Source organism: Glandiceps talaboti, chromosome 23, assembly GCF_964340395.1.
Source record: "Glandiceps talaboti chromosome 23, keGlaTala1.1, whole genome shotgun sequence".
NCBI lineage: Eukaryota > Metazoa > Hemichordata > Enteropneusta > Spengelidae > Glandiceps > Glandiceps talaboti.
In genome coordinates, this window is record NC_135571.1 from 10,693,720 (window position 1) to 10,712,445 (window position 18,726).

At 34.1% G+C, this 18,726-nt stretch overlaps 1 protein-coding gene across 1 annotated transcript; it reads right to left on the reverse strand.

Annotated features, from left to right (window-relative positions):
• Nucleotides 1–1,238: 1,238 nt before the first annotated feature.
• Nucleotides 1,239–18,321, reverse strand: LOC144452721 (uncharacterized). Its single transcript, XM_078143867.1, has 22 exons — nt 18,303–18,321; nt 17,868–18,014; nt 16,313–16,423; nt 15,746–15,988; nt 15,241–15,379; nt 14,127–14,349; nt 13,402–13,600; nt 12,727–12,902; nt 11,770–12,015; nt 11,083–11,285; nt 10,739–10,859; nt 10,141–10,332; nt 9,586–9,738; nt 9,185–9,244; nt 7,669–7,960; nt 6,570–6,686; nt 5,670–5,884; nt 4,679–4,798; nt 4,355–4,466; nt 3,498–3,594; nt 2,492–2,591; nt 1,239–1,382 (listed from the first exon to the last, which is right to left on the reverse strand). The coding sequence occupies exons 1-22, from the start codon at nt 18,319–18,321 to the stop codon at nt 1,326–1,328; spliced, it is 3,342 nt and encodes a 1,113-aa protein (XP_077999993.1). The 3' UTR covers nt 1,239–1,325.
• Nucleotides 18,322–18,726: the final 405 nt, after the last annotated feature.

Sequence of the window (18,726 nt, forward strand, 5' to 3'; positions counted from 1 at the left end):
CATATATACCCAAGTTCTCCACTTTTGATTGAGAAACATGTAGTGCTTCCATGATCAACATACGTAGCGTATTATTGTAAATTAACTGTTAATTCAGGAATTTTTTCTCCATTATTGAAATGAACACTTCAGAATTTGAAAGAGCGATTACATTTCATATCCAAATAAATCTAATGACAACAACAATCTTAAAGTATAGTTCCCCTTACACACTATGTAAGAATACATGATTATTTTATGTCGATGCCACAAAGTCTTCAGCTTTTTCAATCTAAAAGTCATGTTGTCTGGAACCGAGATAAAATTTCGTTTAAAAATCCATCATTTGAAAAAAATATTTATCATTCAAGAATACTTCAGTGTCAACACTACATGGCAGAAATGTTTGAGTATGTACAAATAGGTTTGTTAATTGAGACCTAAGTTTTTTTTTTAAATTTCATTTTAAGGGTGATGTTCCAAATTATGACAGTATGAGATTCAACATAAGAAATATCACTCGGAAGTCGATATGTTTTTCCTCAGATCATTTGAGATTGAAGACTTTCTGGTATCATTTTAGTAACTCTCAATGTCAATACTAAATATAATACAACATACTACTTTCAAATCCATAAGTTGAATAGCTAATTTGCTAAGCAAATTTGTACGTCAAAGCAAATTGAGGTCAACAGCTATGACTGCCGAAAATATGTAATGTTGATTCAAAGGTCATCGCCTTGTACCAAATTCATTAAGTGACAATAAAATAGTTTAATTTATATAGCGACTGAAATCCACAGAGACAGTGATCACAGCCACTAAATAATACAAAACAAGCATAAAGAGTATAAAAACTAAATATGAATGTTATGTTCTATATTTAAATGCACATTGGCACATTCAGAAGTACATTTTGTATACTTGGTTACTTTACTTTCTACTCGATATTGTAATGAGTTGTTTGACTTGTGTAGTATATTCTGGATAAAAGGTGAACATTCTGGATAAAAATAAAAGTTTGTTTCAGTGAATTGGACAACATGCTTATCCAATGTGCATACATGAGAGAGAGAGAGACAGACAGACAGACAGACAGAGAGAGACAGAGAGACACACAGAGAGAGACACAGACAGAGACAGAGAGAGTGAGTGAGAGAAAGGGAGAGAGACGGAGAGAGAGAGAGGGAGAGAAAGAGAGAGGAAGGGAGGGAGGGAGAGACAGAGAGACAGGGAGAACTTAAACTGTGCAAGTCTATTTCAATACTTTGGGTCACAAATGGGTCAGTGCTGTTTCTTCAGTGCAGGCTATGCATGTACCTACATCACCACGCAATGAGTCTAGTTTACAGGTCATCTACATCACCATACAACTCGCTGTCGTACTGACTGAGGTCCATTACCTGTAACACACAAGTAATAGTCTCCTTTCAAAACAGAACACTAATTTATACTGTTTTTACTCATCAGATACCAAGATGGTGGCAGACTGTGTGCTGTCAACATACAACTTATAGTCATACAGGTTAAGATCCAATACCTGCAACACACAAATCAATTGTCGCTTTCACCATTCAATTAATATAATTTATAATACAATTGCAGTAGTAATTAAAGGACTATGTGAAATGAGTCGCATGTTAGCTGGTAAAACAGTTGACAGCTAAGTTAAAAACATTGGTCCTGGTGTATCATTTTATCCAGGAAGCCTCATTTCAAGAAATTGTCACTAATGTGAGAATGTGAGATTCAAACTTTAGACTGTCTTGACTCAGTTCAAGTGCATGTGAAACAAGTAACACCAGATGAATTTATCACTCTACACAATCCTTCCAGATATCAAATTTTTAAACAAATCTAAAACATTTACTTTGTCAAACTTCCATCTCTTCTATTTCAGCAACTGAATACTATTATTAGCAAGCTTACATTTAGAAGGAAATTAAGAATCTAATGAATTATATTATATTATATTATGTTGTTATGTTATGTTATGTTATGTTATATTATATTATATTATGTTGTTATGTTATGTTGTTATGTTATGTTATATTATATAATATTGTATTATATAATACTATATTATATTATATTATATTATATTACATTACATTACATTACATTATATTATATTATGTTATATTATATTATATTACATTATATTACATTATATTACATTATATTACATTACATTACATTATATTATACATTGTATTATATTACATTACATTACATTACATTATATTATATTATATTATGTTATATTATATTATATTACATTATATTACATTATATTACATTATATTACATTACATTACATTATATTATATTATATTATACATTGTATTATATTACATTATATTATATTACATTATATTATATTATATTATATTATGTTATATTATATTATATTACATTACATTATATTATATAAGATTAAAGTGTAGAAATAAAATGGTAAGATACCCAATGTGTAAAAGAAAGTTTTTAGTTTTACATTGATATTACATACTTGTTCATCATTGGTGATTCTCCTCATCTCCATGGCAACCTCATTAAAGTTTGGTCGATTTTTTGGCTGTATACTCCAACAACTCATCATCAAATTGTACCTAGAAGTGAATATTTTGCGAATATATTAAAATAAATTGAGGATGTGCTAACCTAGGAAATAAAAATATTAAACTATTGCTGTCAAAAAATGTCAAACCCAATCTCAAATAATATCTCAAGAAAAGTCAAACCCAATCTCAAATAATATCTTAAGAAAAGTCAAACCCAATCTCAAATAATATCTTAAGAAAAGTCAAACCCAATCTCAAATAATATCTTAAGAAAAGTCAAACCCAATCTCAAAAAATATCTTAAGAAAAGAAATGAGATGTCACCATACATATTGTTTAAATAGAGGTCAATACGGTATCAAAATTAAACGAAGGATGAAATAAATGATGGCGGTGAGACTCAATTTTACTCAAACTTACAGATTCTGTTTCAGCTAATCATTTAAACCATTATGATTCCAAAAGTAGCACTTGATATGTATTAGGGACGATCACACAAGATCACACAAACTCAATAAATGAATTTCATTCATTAGGAGGGGGTGGTGTCACAGTGTCATTACTGAACAATTTTGCACTTTTAACCAAATTTCAACGGAAAACTTTCATTCCTTCAATGATAACAGCTTCTGTATTTACTACTGAGATGTTGATAAGTTGATAAAAATTTACTTCTAATGTGATATATGGTGCTGGATTTCTGGTAGTATTTTAATGTGTTTACAATCATGTTTTTACATTTTACATTGATCTCAGTGGTATGGTGTGACCACTACAGTTTTCATCATAGTATAAACACTTGATGTTGCACTTATGAATATTTGTTTAGGGGAGGGGAGGAGGTTTCGACCTATTGAATGATGTCCGTTTGTTTGTTGAGCTTGCGCGACATTGTGCAATCGTCCCTCAATGCAATGGACAGTTCAATAAACTTAAGCTAAGATAACTACTTACAGTTCTTCAGTGCAATGAGGTGGTTTCTCCATACGTTCTCCTTCCTGTATTTGACTAGACACTTCTTTGTTTGACATACCAGGATAAGGATTTGCTCCTGAAATAGTAAAGAAGATGACACAAATAAATGTTAGCTTAGCTTGAGTCAAAGGTTTACTTTTGTTCCTTTATTAATTGTACAAAATGTATCGTTGTTCATATGACTGTTTTTTCTTCAAATTAGGGGTCATAGATAATGATTTACCAGTACTATAAAAAAAAACTGAAATTATCTTAAAATAAAATTGTGCAATTATCAGTTTTTAAATTTTTTTTTTTTAACCCATTGCATATGTCCAATGGAAGATTATGAATTCATAGACACACACACACACACACACACACGCACATGCTTACACATACATGTAACTTTGTATGTGTATGCTTTTATTTTGATGAATTATTTTCTCATGAATTTGATAAAGTGTTATAACTGAAAGCTTATTTTAACAACTTATATTATATTTCAGGACCAATAAGTTAGATATTGTTCCCCAATATCTATCTTCGTTCAGTTGAGAAAAAATATGATGGACCTAAGGGGCCTTATGAGTGACTTAAGGAGCCCTCGTCTAGAGACTCAAAGTGACAACCCTTAGGTCACGAGATTTTTTCAAGCTGAATGAAGATAAGTATTGGGGAATAATGTAATCATATACCACCTCAAGCATAATTTATGAAAAGTTGGGAAAACGTTGATAGACACAGGATGTTGTGAGGTAGAATGACTGGGCTATATAAATCCGTATTTTCTGTTCAAAGACAGTAACTTGGCTATGGGGATATTTGTTCTGAATGTTATAATCCAGTATTCTCACCTAGTGTTACAATCTCCCATAATACAATGCCATAGGTCCATACATCAGATTTGAAAGAATATTCACTATTTTTCAAAGACTCTGGTGCCATCCATCGGATCGGTAGACGTCCCTAAAATTAAAAAATGACACAACAATGGAAACATACAATTATTTTATGAATTAATCCCCAATCACTGCCACTCAATTACTAGTAAATGTAATTGAGTTCTTAGAATCAAACCAAATCAATTTGTCTGCTGCCGAGAAACTTTAATACATGACAGTAAAACTTGTAGGTCAGAAGGAGATATTGATTTTTTCATAAAAGAATTATGTTCTTACTGCAGGTTTGTCATTCACTCTCTGTCTATTGGTAGTTAGAGCATGTGAAAACGAGGCTATCTTGCAGACTTTCCCATCACCAACAAAAATATTTCTGACACCAAGTTTGCGATGGATGATCTATAAGATATAAACACATAAATAAGAAAATATCAGTACTTGCAATTTGAAAACTGTGATCATGACTTTACATACATAGACTGCACTGTTTTGAAATCTTCTAAATCAAAATCATGTCCACCTTTCAACTTGAAAATAACAAATTTCAGGGTTTTCTTGTTGTCAATATTTCTTTGAATATAATTCCAAATTCAGTCAATTATGATACCAATCTAACGATTGGAAAATAGTTTTGAAAAAATGGAATTCATAGCATGAGGTGTTATTAGTCCCGATACATTACGTAGAGATGTTGTGTTCTCACTGGCAGAATTTGATGAATCTAAGTTATTTTTCCTCATTACTTAATCTCTTTAAAATGCCACAATTGAAAGACTTTGAAGAAATTGCGTCCCAACAGACATCGAACCCCAGAAGTCTGTTGAAGACATTCAGCAGCTCAACACATTTTTGAATGTCTGCAATATAGAGCTGGTGGTAGTCTGCCACAGAGCTGAAAAGCTCTGAAAAAACTCTGTGGCAGCTTGGGACTGAGCTTTCAGTTTGACAAGGGTACAGACTGTAAGAAAGGGGAAATATTATTAAAGTAGGAGCAGTATTGCTGATTTTTACAGTAAAAAGTACAATGTACCTTATACATGACTTTTAAATCCTGTAAAGAAGCCCTACTGCATTTGGCATTTGTTCTTTCATTTTAGGGAATTCTTGCAAGGATTTATGGGAAAATTCTGGTGATTACAACACGTTTACCACTATTATTTTGCCTTTACATGTATAAAAGTACATTTTTCCTTTAATGTGCATCAATATATTAACAAGTTTTAATGTGCAGTCTCCAAGAGATGCAATGAGAGTGTGAATCCCAACATACCTTCAGACCTGCCAAGTGTTCCATTCCACTGGTTATTTGCATTGCAAATTGCATAAGTTGATCAGAGGACACTGTGTTCTGGGTGTCAAATACATCAGTGTACTCATAAATATCCTCTTCAGTTTCCATGGCAACAACACTGACTCGACGACTTCGTTTTAGCACCTCACTCAGGTTACCATACGTTGCAAATTCCATTATGATGCTTGGCTTAGCTGGGTTTGAAAATATGGGAAATGCAAGAAAGGTATGATTTAACATCTCTTCATTTACATTTGCAATCAAAAAGCATTATTAAAACAGTTATTTGTATTTTTAGGCAGCATTTCCTAGGATATATACAAACACACAATAATACCGACTTTTGAAAATTAACAGGGAGGGAAATGAATTCGAGCCAATTTGGACGTATTCAGCTACTTGAACCATACCAACGGTATTATAACAAATTGAACAACAAATATGGAATATATACTTTTGTCGTTCTACATCACGACAATGCACGTCTGCATCCCTGGTTCTGCTGTGAAATATGAGTCAAAATGTTCCAAATTGCCATTTTTTTCAATGATTTTTCTTTAATATTACTGGCACTGGTATCATTATGTTACTCTCCAATATTTTTCTTCATTCAGCCAGAAATATTCAATCATGACCAAAGGGTTTGTCACTACTCATCTAGCGACTTGTAGTGACAGAGCCCCCTTAAGTCAGTCATATTTTCCTTAGCTGAATGACAAAAAATATTGGGAATAACATCAAAGTCTTTTGATAAAACTTATGAGAACAAACATCACCTTGCTAATTATGTACGTTAGATATCAATTCCATCTGGTAGCGGCTAGAATGTTTAGAATTCTGATGATATTAACATGACGTAAAGAGTTATTGTATACTTACGAGATCCACTTTGTGTAATACATCCCAATAGTCTGATAACATTCTCATGGGGAATGACTTTCAGCATCATGTCCAATTCATTCATTAAATGATCACGCTGGGTTTTGTTGGTATAGTCTAAAAATAGTCAAACAATTTTATATAGCATAAAACCTATTCTAATTCTGAGAATCAACTCAGATAAATCTAATTTGTTGGCATTTAAAGTGGCCATATGGATGAGGTTTGGGTATTCATTTTTGATTGTTCATTTATAAAACAATTTTATCATGGCGTCCTACTTGAAAAATCAATGTGAAACAACATATGGCAAGTCCTTGTTTGTAACTTAATACATTTAATTTGCAAAAAGCCCAAAATGTGTAAACACATTTGTTATTGTACTTACAATAACAAACATTGTACACATGTATAATGCTTTTGCAATTCATTGAACTACAAATAAGTACTTGGCATATGTTGTGTTATGTTGATTTTTCAAGTAGGAAGCAGTGATAACATTGTTTAGTATTCAAATTAAAAATAAATACCCAATCCTCATCCATATGGCCACTTTAATGCTAAGGATGAAAGGCAATGATACCTCTTAAAAATTATATAAAAACATATACTAACTGAGGTAAACATGGATGTGACAGCTATTAGTAGATGCTTATTACCATGAGGGCTATTATGTACCAACTATTTACCAAATACTTGGTACATAACATCATGAGGGGTAATATGACAACTACTAGTGCCCAAATAAGGCAAGGTAGTAAGTGTTTTATAACACATCATATTCTCATTTCTATAGTTAAAGCAAACCCCTTATAAGACTTCTGTACTATGTGAATATTGCCCTATGGAAAATAGAGCGTGAACAGTGTCCCTATATGCAAATTAAAGTCACTGTGTCATTGAACAATTATGCCTCATGACATGACTAAGCCAATTACTGAAGGCTATGTGATTTCATTGCTGTTTATTTTACTGGTCTTGTTTGAGCTAAACAAACCATTCATTGCTCGTTAAAATCATAAAGTGGTTTGGAAAATGGAAAATTTAGTAAGGAATTGGAACGGTGAAAGGGGTGGAAATAACAGTACAAAAACATTACCTTTCAGGGCTTTCACCACCACAAGAGTACTTCCAGATTTACCAGCAATGTTGGTAGCTTTGGCTTTGTTAATTCCAGTTTTTAGCAGCTCCTTTAGAACCAAATTTGTGGAAGGAAATTCCATTTCTGCACGTGCTAATGCTGCTCCATCGCCATCAGTAGTTTCATTAAGTACGTTTTTGTTTTGTACCTTTGGTGGTCGTGCAGGCTGTCTGGCATATGTGTTGTTTTCTTTCTTTGCAGCTTCGACGTCACGTTCATAACCTGCATTGACACCTGGTTCCTTATTTCCCTAATTAACATTCAAAATACAAAAAATTAGTTATAATTATAATTCACGTACGAGTAAGTTTTTGCAATTGCTGGAAATGATGTTGATGATAATAAACCAAATGAACACAAATGTAAGAGGTGTATACAGAGGTCCATAATCTGAAAAACCCAAGAACTAACTTTTCTCCAAACTTAAAATTTCCTATTATATATCTACAACCATTTTGAATGCTTAAAGTGGAACAACATGCCTGTCATTTTCATATACTATTCATAATTTTCCATCATCTACCATTACTTGCAATCCAAACTGAGCATGCTCAGATGCAAAGGACTATGGGATTATCTGTGGTTATCATAATACCTAATCTAGAGCTACTGATAAAATTAACCTCCCACAAAGATCAGGGTGACTATGAATTGATCATTCCTGGTTATAAACAATGTAACAATATTGTTTACAACGCTAATTTATTAGACTAGTATTTATTATCACATTTCCCATGATGCAACATTCAACATGGCGGGTTTGCAAGTTCCCTATTACTTGCAATTTCAGGAAAACATCCAGTTGATTTTGTACCTTTATAGGGTATCTTTGCTGTGGGACATTGCATCATGGGAGTCAGCAGAAATAGCATATTCAAGTTGCAAAATAAATGTTCTTGAGAAATAATACACTGAAGGGAATAGGCACTTTTATTTGGAGTCATGAGTATGCAGTGTTCAACCATCGAAAATATTATTTCTGCTGACTCCCATGATGCAATAGTCAACAGCAAAGATACCCTTTAAAAGCATCAACTGTATATTTTTCTGAAAAATCACAAGTAATTGTAGTTGATGTAACATCATGAAATGACTCTCCAGAACCCATAGTTTATGAAAATGTCTCTATTTCCTCTGTGGTGTTCCCCTTTCACAGATGCACAGTAATGCAACTTTGTTATATTGAATGAGTAAAGATATATCATCATCATCATCCATGCAGGCCTTAATTTCAGATGTGCATGCAGGCCTGAATTTCAGATGTGCATGCAGGCCTGAATTTCAGATGTGCATGCAGGCCTGAATTTCAGATGTGCATGCAGTCCTGAATTTCAGATGTGCATGCAGGCCTGAATTTCAGATGTGCATGCAGTCCTGAATTTCAGATGTGCATGCAGTCCTGAATTTCAGTGCTGCAGCCCTGCATTGGCACAGGACTGCAGAATATTGGCTGTGTAAAATTAAAGTTGCTTACCTTAGCAACATCACTCCATGCCTTTGATAATGGCGGTGTCTCTTCCTTCTTTTTACGACACTTACAAATCAAGAAAAAGTATTATTTAGCAACAACTCTAAAACTACAATATGTTCATGCTAGTGGTACTGGTGATTACTGGAGTTGTATAGTTGTTATTTGTGGTGGTGTGATGATGATGCTATGGTGCCAGTAAAGATAATGGTGGCAATTGGTCGGGCAGCAGTGGTGGTGGAGATGGAGGTGATACTAGTGGTGGTAGCATTTATGATGATATGTGGTGGTGCTGGTGGCACTGGTGGTCATGATGGTCATGATGGTAGTGGTACTATGGTGGTATTGGCATATATCATTACAGTTACCACAAGGTCAAAATCATATAGAGGTCATATATGACTTACATTTGCAAGTGTTCCTCTTCTGTACAACACCAGGAATAGAACGCCAACACCCACAACGACGAGGAGAATAACTACAACTGACACACCAGCTGAAACACCAACGTTTGAACCTGTAGATGCAGCAGCACTGTTCCCAGCAGAGGTCAATGTAATCTGTCAACAATAAACCATAAAAACAAATCATGATAATTGCAATAGTTTGCACCAATTGCCACGAAGGAGTTCATTCAATTGACGTACCATGCAGCCATTGGAAACCTTCTCTGGACTAGGCTACAAGACATAACCAACTGAAAGTTAATGCTCTCCATATGTATATGTGTTCAATATATATGCAAGTGTAATCAGATAAACATTAAATTTCAAGACGGTTCATAACTTTTATAACAAACTTTTTATATGAGGACATATTAGGATTATTTTCAAAACCAAAATATTTTGTCAAGCTAAATATATAATTAGGTTACCAACTTCATAGCGTAATTATATGAGCAATAGTAATAATTATTCTAATTTAATTCACTTTGGACTCCTTGGGTAATATCAAATTCTCACCTCAATAGTGTCTGTTATTTCTAACCCTGCATTATTAACCACTATAACCCGTGCTATACATTCAACTCTTCCCTTTGGAAAGTTGACCAGGTTACTTGTATCAATCGGTACAACAAACTCCAGATAAAAACAGACATCAGCGTAGGTCAAACAGGTACATGTCAAAGCTGTACAATCTGCATTTGTATTGCCCTAAAACAGAGGAAATAACACAAAGGTTAGAACATATGATTCTGTGAATTTGGAACATTGATTCTTATATAGAATCACAAGACCAGTTAAAATTCTAAAAATATAATCAACAGTCATTGAGAAATGATAATCTATAGCGAAGGTACCCAGCCTGCAATGTTGAATGTAAAGTACTCCCACGATGCACTACACCAGAGGCTACTTCCTGCTGAGGTGAGTTGAAATCTTGTTTCCCCTGACTCTTGTCTGGGATGTCTCGTAGACAGGAGCCCCTCAGCGGCAAGAGTCTGGGTAACCGAGACTTAGAGTCAGGAAAGACCTCATCAATTGATTTCAGTCTACGATAATGTAGGTGTGTTCTAAAAAAGTTTTTTTTACAAAATATCAACAGCAATTATTTCCTTACATTCGGTGATGTTTCATCCATTTTTCCTTCCCCATACTTCACTGTTGTATCTTTTTTGTCATATAACTCCCATCTAATTTCAAGAATACCACTTTCATCATCATGTGCTTGCACTAGAACCCTGTTGTAGTTAAAATGAACCAAATGATTTGAGATACATTTTGAAAACTTGTCTTGTTGAAAAATAAACTTGTTTCCTGTGAAAGTATTCATTATAATTTTGAAATAATTAATCATAAAAAGTCCTTGTACCAATATTTCTATTTCATAACTGGATTTAACATTGCAGTCACTAGACGCTGATGTGTGTAAGAAGGGACGATTACTTTGAATGGTAATCTTACCCTGAGCCTGCGGTAGCTGCTCTTTTCGTTCGTTGGTCACTTTTATCAACATCAATGACTTTCATTTCTGATAGTGTGGGTAGTGTTTTATCTATGTAGAATGATGTCATATCCTCCTTCTTGTTACCGATCACGTCAAAGGCTCTCAACCACACTGTGACGTATTGATTGTTATCGGCAGAGATGGATATCTTGTGAGATGTCTACAAAAGAAGGTAAGATAACATTATTTTGTGTGTGTGTGTGTGTGTGTGTGCATATACATGTATGTTAGTATGTATGTATGTATGTATGTGTGTGTATGTGTGTGTGTGTGTGTGTGTGTGGCCATATTGATGAGGATTGGAATTTTTAAATTTATAAACCAACATTATCATGGCTTAAGAATTCCTCCTCAATATGTGAAACTTCATATGCCAAGTCCTTGTTTTAAGTCAATAAATTGCAAAATATGTCAAATCATTGTTATTTTACATACAACAATTTGCAATGTATATTAAACATAGTCATTGTTGTTCACGTTGATTTTCAAGTAGGAAGCATATGATAAAATTGTTCTATAAAAGTTAAATCCTCATCAATATGGCCATGCACTTTCATGCAGTGTGCCTGTTCATAGTACAGTTTCGACGATAGGTTTAGAACTTTTATTGTCAAGGTGGCATTAAGCAAAAAATTTAACCATACCTCAGCTTTGTCCACGTCAACCCAATTCTTGGCATCAGTTCTCCCAGAACTCGACTCAGCGAAGTCGATCTGAAACATTGTAACACCGTCAGCATTTGGTATGGCTTCTCGTGACCGAGATGATGGTGGTTGCCCAATAGCTTCATCGTACTGTCCTAGTGGTGGGTCATATTCTTCAATTCCATTCAGCAGATTTCCATCACGGTAAAAAGCATTGTAGAAGTGACCATCCCAAGATACATGAAGCTGGGAACAGAGATAAACTAAATAAATTCTTTAAGTATTGAAATTTTTGTTATCCAAAAATAAACATTTACCTTTCTTCAAAGTTATCTAAAAAGACACGACCAATTCAATAGTCGCTTCTGTGACTTAACAGTTACAAGAGTTGGGAAGAGACATTCAGGTAAAACATTCCCTGTTGTAATAGCGGAGTCATGGTGGGCAAATGGTTAGAGTAGCCGGCTTGGAATCTGTACATTATTGGTTGTGGAGTCATGATGGGTGAATGGTAAGAGTGGCTGGCTTGGAATCTGCAGGTTGCAGGTTGCAGGTTGCATGTTCGAGCTCCATCGCTGGGTTTGTTTCCGTGTGGCTAAAGTCCTTAGACAAGATTTCAACCATGACTGTGCTTCAGTCAACCCAGCTGTATAATTGGGGATCTGATAGGATAGAGGTTGCAATGTGAATGCTTTAATCCTATGCACTTATTGTATGGAATGGATTGTATGCTTCCCAGTTGAAGAAGAATAAAGGGCCGTTGTTAGGGGTAATAACTGTAATTTAAAAATACTTTAAGCAAAAAAGTGGGAACGCACTATAAAAACATTCTTATTATTATAGTTAAAGGAGTTTCAAACACAAAACTGGTTGAAAATGTATATAGGACGATATGTCAGCAAATAACACAGGAAATACTTGAATTGTCAATCCCTATATTCTATCAATAATACATACGTCTCCCTCTGCAATTGTCAACCAAAATATCCCAGCATTATAAACAGCCTCCGAAGCAGCTATAGGTTTGGTACTGTCTATCTCTATGGTACTGTCTGGGTCAAAGGTCAAAAACCGTCTTGATTTTGCAGCGTTACCAACAGTGTCAAACACAGTGAAGACAATGGCAAACACACCTATTGATTTTGATAATAATAATGAAAAGTCAATTAATGGATCATTAGGGGTAAACCATTTTGATTTCTCTATATGTATTAAAGGCAAGCCCACACACACACACTGAAGAAATTCAAAATTTTAATTTCAATTTGGTTATCAATTGACAGACGAATAAGCATGGTTAGTTATCCCAACTGAATATTGCTCATGACATTACACCAGTGACTATTATATAATAATTCCCAAAGGAATTACTAAAGGATACAAATCACAGATGAGATTAGTAGAATACTGTATACTTTAAAGTATACAGTTAAAAGATAAAGCATACTAAAAAAAAAAAATAAAAAAAAAATAATAATAATAATAATAATAATAATAAAAGAGTGAATGAATAAAAGAAAAGAAAAGAAATATATTATAAAATTGAATAAAATTGAAACAAAGAAATGCATTAAATGAGTTAGAAGAGTAGGTGTTGCTGTTGCAAAATAGTTGTATGATCTCAAAACATACCTGTCTCAGGTAGGTTAATCACAGTTTCTGATGTCTGCGGATCTATATTTCTCTGTGCTGCATGAGGAGCTCTAGCTCTCATCCCAAGGAGGTCGTTTGTATCATCCGTTGTCAATAGAAACGCTTCGAAATCATAATGATGTATACCAGAAGGTGAATCTTGCCAATCATCAGGTACCCATGATAGGGTTATCACTCCCTGCAATATATAGCATTATGTTTGATATTGTCTTGTAAGTAATTTGAAATTCTGCTCACTGACTAGAATGATTGACTGACTGACTAACTAACTGACTGACTGACTGACTGACTGACAGAATGGCAGACTGACTGAGTGACTGGACCAACAGAATGGCAGACTGACTGAGTGACAAACTGACTGACGGACTGACTGGACTGACTGACTCACTGACTGACAAGAAAGATTTATGTATGTATGTATGTATGTATGTATGTATGTATGTATGTAACACTTGACAAATGCAGATGACCAGCTTAAGTGCATATGTGTGGATTCTTTTTTTGAGAAAGTGTATTATCTATAGACAGCATAGAATTACTTAGCTATTTTGCATATTATCTTCAGTTTCAATGAACTCTTTGCCATATACATACTTTGGGGAGCATGAATACCAATATGTACTCCAAAGGAAATATCTGTTCTGATACATTTACCAACTTTTAAGTCAGCATTAAAGAACCCAATCAAAACTGTCATTACTTACATCTCTCCTGTAGGAGGCACCAATATCCAAAAGACTGCCACTACATACATGCTGATTTGCTGTACAATGTTGTGGTGGTAAAAAGTCAAATGCTACAGTGAAGACATCTTCCCGTGTTTCTTCTTCATATAAGTTAGGTTCATTGACTGTCACAATATTCTCAACATCATAGTTGTTAATTTTAACATAGCCACCATTTCTTGATCGTAGTTTGAAGGTAATCCTTTTAAAATGTAAAATAAATTTTAATGTATGGAGTAGAGAGCTTCTTACAATATTCGTGAAAAGTATGTAAAACATGCTGTCATAAAATTGACTAGTATTTGGATTGTGTTGGTTGGGATGGCCCATGATTCACTGTGGTTGCTTGGTTACTATGTAATGGTCATGTGACTTGGATTGACCAATCGGGTGATGGTGACATTTCTCTGTCTGCCTGTCCTCTTGCTGAAAATGGAGTCCATGGTTGTGAACCCAGGAATTTGAGCTCTGTAGAAATTGCCTCACATCAACCCATTCAACTAAGATCTTAACACTTAACCCAATCGGTGGAAGTTTAATGAGACAAGGGAATGTTTTTGACTCGTTCTAAATTCTTGTAGGATCACTTTTATACACACCACTAACCTGTTCTTTTGTCTGAAAACTGGCACTGACTGCTTTGTATTTCAGGACAATACAAACATTTATCAATATATAATACAATGGTAGAATCATTGCTTAATTAAACTGGCTGAGGATTGTGTATTTATTGGATTTTTGATTTATAAAGCAATTTGATAATGGTTTCCTACATGAAAAATCAATGTGAAACATACAACATAGACTAAGTCTGGTTGGTAACTCAATAAATTACAAAAGATTGAAAAATGTGTAAAATATTTGTTATTGTACGTACAATAACATACTTTTTACACATTTATTTTAGCTTTTTGCTACGTATCGAGTTACAAACACAGACAGTCTATATTGTGTCACATTTATTTTTCAAGAGGGATGCCACAATAAAATTCTTTTTAAATTTAAACATTGAAAATAAATACCCAATCTTCATCCATATGGCCATTTTAATATTGATATATTTTGACAATGTTGATAGTCTTAAAATGCTTACCTATCACTAGTAAGTAGAGAGTGTGCTATGCTGATGGTATGTAAGCAGGATCTCGTTGGCAAATCTGCTTGGGGTATGTTCAATATGTAGGACTCCTCTGATAAACAGTTTTCTGTTCCCTGCTGTAGAATAGTTCCATCTACAAATAGAATATGCATACACATACTATTATGTAGATTTAGAAACTCAAATATGACACTGAATCATGTGAAGTGTATTTATAGTAAAAAAAATCAAGGTTAAAGGTCAACAAATGATACCAAAAATTGCAATCTGGAAAGGTCACACGAATAGGTCCTGTCCATCTGTCTGTCTATATGTCTGTTGGGCACGCAGCCATTTCTAAGTTTTTCATATTGACTGTTTATTTTTCAGACCCTAGTACACATCAGTGTGATGCATTCATTTTGTTCAAGTGGTAATTTGCTGAATAAATGATATGCAAAATATTGCTTTCAACAATATCAGTTTATTTGACTGTTTGTAATATTATGAATATGCTTACCTCGTGTAAGTTCCCATTGCAGCACAGTGGCAACGATCCCATATGCACTCTCATTTACATAATATGGCCGACCTATGCTGCCAAAATCTGGCGTGTATGTGACCCTCCATTCAAACTCTGCCTTGTCGCCATCAACTTCACAATAGTTAGTTCCTCCGTCAGTACAATCAATGTGACAAATGACGTCATTTTGTGTCTGTGTGATTTGGCCGTTGCATTGTTCGACGGTTGGTTTGTCAGTGACTAGGGACCAACAGAAAATAACAACTATCAGATATCCAAATTAACTTTTTTCTTTGGTAGTACTAGTGGGCTACCAATTTCAGAAAGTGGTAGCCCAAGGATTGTGACCTGTAGTCCAATATTCCTGAACTGAAAACAGATTTCCTCCATTGGAAATATGTGTGTTATTAAATATAAATTCATGTCCATAAATCTTCCATCTTCATCACATAATTTATGGTAGCCCTATGACAAGAATTGGTAGTCTGTGGACACAGGAATGATGTTAATTTCGAGCCCTGACTATATGTTAGACAATCTGTGTTTCAAAAACTGTTCACTTACTTGTCAAACAGTTATCTCCACTAAAACCACTGACACATTGACAGGTTGATGGAAGTCCGGGACAGGTACCAGGGTAGCAGAATTTACTATCTTCTCTCCATGAACAGCGTTCTGTGTATACATTGTCATTAAATTAGTTTGTACATTTAATAATTTGCATTTTTATAACAATCGAGTAAATGTAGTAAGAATGTAATAGTTAGGTTAGTGTAGATATTCACATCATTTCCATATTACAAAATGACAAGACCTATACTTGAATTTGACAATACTGTATACAATAGCACTTTCTTTCTACTAATTATGGTTTATGAAAATAAAAAATAAAAATAATGAAGATGTTTGGGTTGATGACACTTTGTGTTGGTGACACACAGGAAGCTTAGAGTGATACTCATGCAATATACCGTCATTACAGCACATAGCTTTGGTATTAATTATTAGAAAATCATACAGCCTTCAGTGATTGGCTTAGATAGTGTCACATGGTATGGACTAGTGACCAATAGTGACCACAATTTGCATAGCTTGAGATACAAGTGTAGGCGGGTCCTATTTAAACACTTTTCCCCGAGCAATATTTAGGTATTAGTAGGCATATTACCCCTTGTAATATTCTTTAACAACTATTTCCCTTAGCTTTTAGTCTCAGCAGTTATTAAAGGACGTTGAAATTTTTTTATACTTGACTTCCTATATAATATACGTGGGGTAATATACATATATTGTCCTTATGGCCAGACAGTAAATATGACCTAGCCTAGATCATAAGTTCTATCTCTTTGGGTTTTTTATGTTAAAAATTGTTATGGATGATATTTAAGTGGAATTGACAAACTTTATAGATTCAATTGATTATTAGTATATTTGTTCTCCATGATAATGTCCCTGACTATAAATAGTGTTACAAGAAATTGAGAAAACTGCGTTGGCTCAATGTTTGTATACAGAATTATACATTATTAAATTCCTGATCCAAGTTTGTGATATCTATATCACAGTATCTTAAAGTGGCCATATGGATGAGGATTAAGATTACAAAATGTGTAAAATGCTTGTTATTGTACATACAATAACAAACTTTTTGACACATTTTTTATCTTTTTGCACTGAGTTTGACAGACTTTGTCAATGTTGTTTCACGTGGACTTTTCAATGAGGAAACCACGATAAATTATTTTATAAATTAAAAATCCAAAATAAACACCCAATCCTCACCCATATAGCCACTTTAATGATAGAAAGTGGCATGTGTCAAATATATGTTTATAGATGCCTATTTTTAATTAATCAATATTGCCAATAAAGTAATAACATGGAAAACTGTATATCACACAAAGTTTATAGATTTGAAGTGCTCAGAGAGGTTTGAATAAACTTTTAATGAAATTAATCTTCAAGGCTATCCATCCATCAGTAGATATGGCATTCCGATATAACATATTGGTAACGTTGATTTTCATGGATGCGTGAAAATTTTCCTGTCACGACTCTGGTAAAGTACAACAGAAAACCATCCTGTTCGTGAAAGTCGAGGTGCACGAGTGTTACTTACGCTCACATTCACGTTGTTGAATTGAGACAACATCAATGGCTTCATATGCCTGTTTAATGCCACCTCTGTCATAGTCACACTTAAAGCAATACTGGTTAACGCTGGATGAACATCGAACCTCCTCACAGTTGGCTACTGCAACACAGCCTGGTAAAAGATAAGACAATGATTATAATTATAACATATGCTCAGGCCAAAAACAGAGAAGTGTTTCTGGTCAGGACAGTTTGTCAACCAGATTTAAACTGAATGCCATATGGGTATAGTCTTGCAATTTCATGATTTATGCAAGAAATTTAGCTCTATATCTGTGATTTTTCAAGTCCCAATGAAAGTTAGTTGTCAAAAATGTTGTTCAAATGCCCACCTCCTATTCTCAGCACAGGAAAGCTTGCCATCCTTGACTTCATTCAGCTTTCGTGATCCCCTACATACCCGGGATATGCACACCCATTTCCACGGCAAATAATGAACAAAATTCAAACCCACATAACATTGCTATAATTACGCATGAGAAAGTTTACATACTTCATGGTAAGCATCGTAACAGTTTAACAACTTTAATAGAGTGAAGTGATACGGTATTATTACCCTATTTCATCACTGGGTAAAGTGTATACATTCATATTTCGACCGACAGACATACAATCTGCTCCAAATCCTATAAGTTTCACACTCCTTTAATCACTACGGGAAAATTGTCAAGATTTTCTTGAGTGGTGCGCTAATGTATAGGTCACCAGTATTCTTTTTGATACATTGTTGCAAAATTGTCTTCGTAGGCTAGGTTTGGTTTATTTTCCATATTTTGACCACATACATTTTGGTATAAATAATAGATTATTATACTTGATAAATA